The sequence below is a fragment of the Octopus bimaculoides genome, chromosome 3 (genome assembly GCF_001194135.2).
Source record: "Octopus bimaculoides isolate UCB-OBI-ISO-001 chromosome 3, ASM119413v2, whole genome shotgun sequence".
Lineage (NCBI taxonomy): Eukaryota > Metazoa > Mollusca > Cephalopoda > Octopoda > Octopodidae > Octopus > Octopus bimaculoides.
The window spans coordinates 118,243,413-118,246,914 of record NC_068983.1 but is presented as its reverse complement, the minus strand read 5'-3'; the positions used below and the strand labels follow the sequence as shown (position 1 = coordinate 118,246,914).

At 35.6% G+C, this 3,502-nt stretch overlaps 1 protein-coding gene across 1 annotated transcript in view; it reads left to right on the top strand.

Moving 5' to 3' along the window:
• The window catches only part of LOC106868418 (uncharacterized), a 90,841-nt gene that overhangs the window by 41,726 nt on the left and 45,613 nt on the right, over positions 1 to 3,502 (top strand). The window contains exons 4-5 of the mRNA XM_014913664.2: positions 60 to 187; positions 1,802 to 1,919. Of these exons, the coding sequence (XP_014769150.1) occupies positions 60 to 187; positions 1,802 to 1,919 (246 nt within the window). The remainder of the gene's footprint in view (positions 1 to 59; positions 188 to 1,801; positions 1,920 to 3,502) is intronic.

The following is a 3,502-nucleotide window of genomic DNA, read 5'->3' as shown; positions in this document are numbered from 1 at the left end:
AAGTACACATATGTTATGAATGCACTTTAAATCCTTTCTTCTCTTTTATATTTCTGTAGAATTTTTGTACAAAACCACTGCATTGCTGCTGAAGATTGAGTACGATGTCCAGCCTTCAAAAAACACCAAATGTCGTATATTTGAGTTTAAAACTCTTGGCACTATTCCTGATGGAAAATATGAAAAGGTGAATTTTTCCTTTAATACATACATCCATATGCACATCATCATCATCATCATCATACATCCATTTTCCATGCTGGCATGGGTGTATGGTTTGACTAGAGCTGGCATGCCAGAGAGCTGCACTAGGTTCCAGTCTGATTTGGCCTGGTTTCTATGGCTGGATCCCCTTCCTAATGTCGACCACTTTATAGAGTGTGCTATATATGTATATAGATAGAAATATACATACACACATGCTATAAGTACACACACATATACACATATTTACATACATATATGCATACATGCATAAATACACGCATGCATACAAACATGCATACATACATGTGTGAATGCTTGTATATGTGCATGCGTTAATTTTAGAAGTAGCTGTTGAATAATGTTTTCAGTTCCATTTATTATTGGATATTTGTTACTGCAGTATTATGGTGATTTTTCTATCCAATGTTTAACACTCTTTTTTTGCAGATATGTATACATTTTCATTCAAGAGATGTTTGAGCATTGGACAGTAGCCTATCTCATAATGAATATCATTAATTTTTATTTCCTCTTTCAATTCTTGAGAGGATTTAAAATTTTGTTATAATACACAGAATTCTTTAGGCTATAAGAAGCTATATTTAACCATTCCAAATTCTGAGTACCTAACTTAAGTAATTAGAGTACTAGAATTTTGATTGTAGTTCCATGCATTTATAACACTTATATTGGTTTCAAATTTTGTCTCAAGGCTAACAATTTCGTGGTACGAGGCTAGTTGATTAGCCTGACCCCAGTGCTCAACTGGTACTTATTTTATTATCCCCAGAAGGATGAGAGGTAATGTCAGCCTTGACAGAATTTCAATTCAGGATGTAAAGAAGGATGGAGTGCCGCTGAGCATTTTGTCTGATGTGCTATCAATTCTGTCAACTTACCACCTTATTGATAACTCTTATATCAGCATCAAACATTGAAGGCCTGATTTGTTGTTCAGCTCCAGTTTAATTGTAATTGTGGTGACCTATGTACTCCAAGACTGTCTCATGTTTCCAGGGAATATCTGAAACAGTATTATCTAATGTGGGCAACCGTGGTTATATAGTTAAGGAGCTTGCTTCCTATCCATGTGGTTCAGTCCTACTGCATGGCATCTTGGACTAGTGTCTTCTACTATAGTCCCAAGTCAACCAAAACCTTGTGAGTGGATTTTGTAGATAGAAACCAAGAGAAGCCTATTGTGTGTTTGTGTGTACCTTGTCTTATCATGTGCTGATTCACACAAGTGATGTTATCTGTTTACACTCTTGCATGAAAATCATGCCTGGCCATGGGGAACTATTACCTTGCTTTGAAATAGATGTGAATTGGTGACAGGTAGAGTATTGGGTTGTAGAAAATCTGCCTCTACACATTGAATCTGACTCATGCAAGCATGGAAATGTGGATATTAAACAATAATAATGTGTTCTTCCCTTTAATATTGTTGAGTATTATTTGAAGGAAATTTGGCTCTTATTTCTACCTGTTTGAGTGACTACTTAAAAGTTTTCTTGGTTTAGAATAACTGATTTAATTTCTAAATGTATTTAAATAGTTTCTACAATCAGATTTTATTATGTTTTGTTTTCAGCGATACATTCAATACAACTTTCTTACTCGCTTTGAAAAATTTAAAACCCATGTCTTTAAAGTAAAACTTATTGCTCTTCCTACTGGTGGGAATTCAACTTATATTGTCACAGCATATGGTATGTAACTTTTATATTTAACTTAATTACAAATAACTGTTATGTTTCATGTGCCTTATGATTTATTCTCTAGCTTTCTATCCTTACTGGTGTACATTCTTGAACAGTCTGTACTAATATATTTAATATATCATTGTAGTTTACTTGAAGCATTGTAATACAGAAGTAAAATAAAAATAATGTAAACAGAACTTCTTAGTATGAAAAAGGAAAGGAAAGTAACCTTCCTTTATATAATTCAGGAACAAATATCTAAAGCTTATCTTTCCCTCTTTGCATTGTAAGAACGAACCTCTTTGAATTTGTTGTTTCTTATTTTAATGATATATTTAGTGTAGTGAGCCATCAAGGTTTATTAATTACATTGTGTAACAAAATTTTAATTTTTTTGTCTTTGGTCAGTAAGTATTATTTCTTATTTGTTTCTATCTAGAAATCAAAAGAAATTACTACTATTCCCTTCAAACTTGGCTTTTGTTTACCTGGACATCAATGTTTTGAAACTGACCTGTTTTCCATTACATTTCAGACAGATTCAGTGCTGAGTTGCTGAAGCAGAAATATTATTATAGCAAATATTCTGTTCAATACCACAGATTTGCTTGTCAGTTGCTTGACCTTAAACCACTTAAGCGTTTCTCTTAGTGGCTGACAATATGTGCATCTCTGATCATGAGCAGGAGTAGTGGGGGAGCATAATAACCATGTGTTGAGAAGGATTCTTTGGGATTTGAATATTGAAACAAAAGCAAAGTTTGAAAGAGATAGTCATTTTTCATACTTTCTGGGGGTAAGCAAATAGGAAATAACAGTTGCTAGCCAAGGACAAAAATTGTGTTACACAGTGTTATTAAGTGGCGAGGAAAACAATCATTAACTTAATGATCAGTTACGGTCAAGAAAGAAAAGGGTAAAAATCTTTAAAAGTCTTAACTAAAAATGACTTAAAGATAGAATGTAGCTACCTGTTTTAGTCATATTTTACTTTACCAATATAGACTCATTAAAGTATAGACTTAATATAGTAATTTGGAAAAAATACCCAAGGCTGTGCTGTACAGGAAAATCAAATGGTAAGGTTGGTACCAACATACTTATAGCCAAGAAATTTTAAAGGTATAGCTGTGTGGTAAGAAGTTTGTTTCCTAACATTATTGGTTCTGTTTTCAGTCCCACCGCATAGTACCTCCGGTACATGTTTGGGCTGATCAAAAGCTTGTGAGTAGATTTCGTGGTCGTCGTCATCGTTTCACGTCCGCTTTCCATGCTAGCATGGGTTGGACGATTTGACTGAGGACTGGTGAAACCGGATGGCTACACCAGGCTCCAATCTGATTTGGCAGAGTTTCTACAGCTGGATGCCCTTCCTAACGCCAACCACTCAGAGAGTGTAGTGGGTGCTTTTACGTGTCACCCGCACGAAGGCCAGTCAGGCGGTACTGGCAACGGCCACGCTCATTTCGCTCGAGAAACTTCATGTGTCACCCGCACAAGAGCCAGTCCAGGGGCACCGGCAACGATCTCGCTTGAAAATCCTACAACAACTCCACACAAGAGCCAGTTCAGGGGCACCGGCAACGATC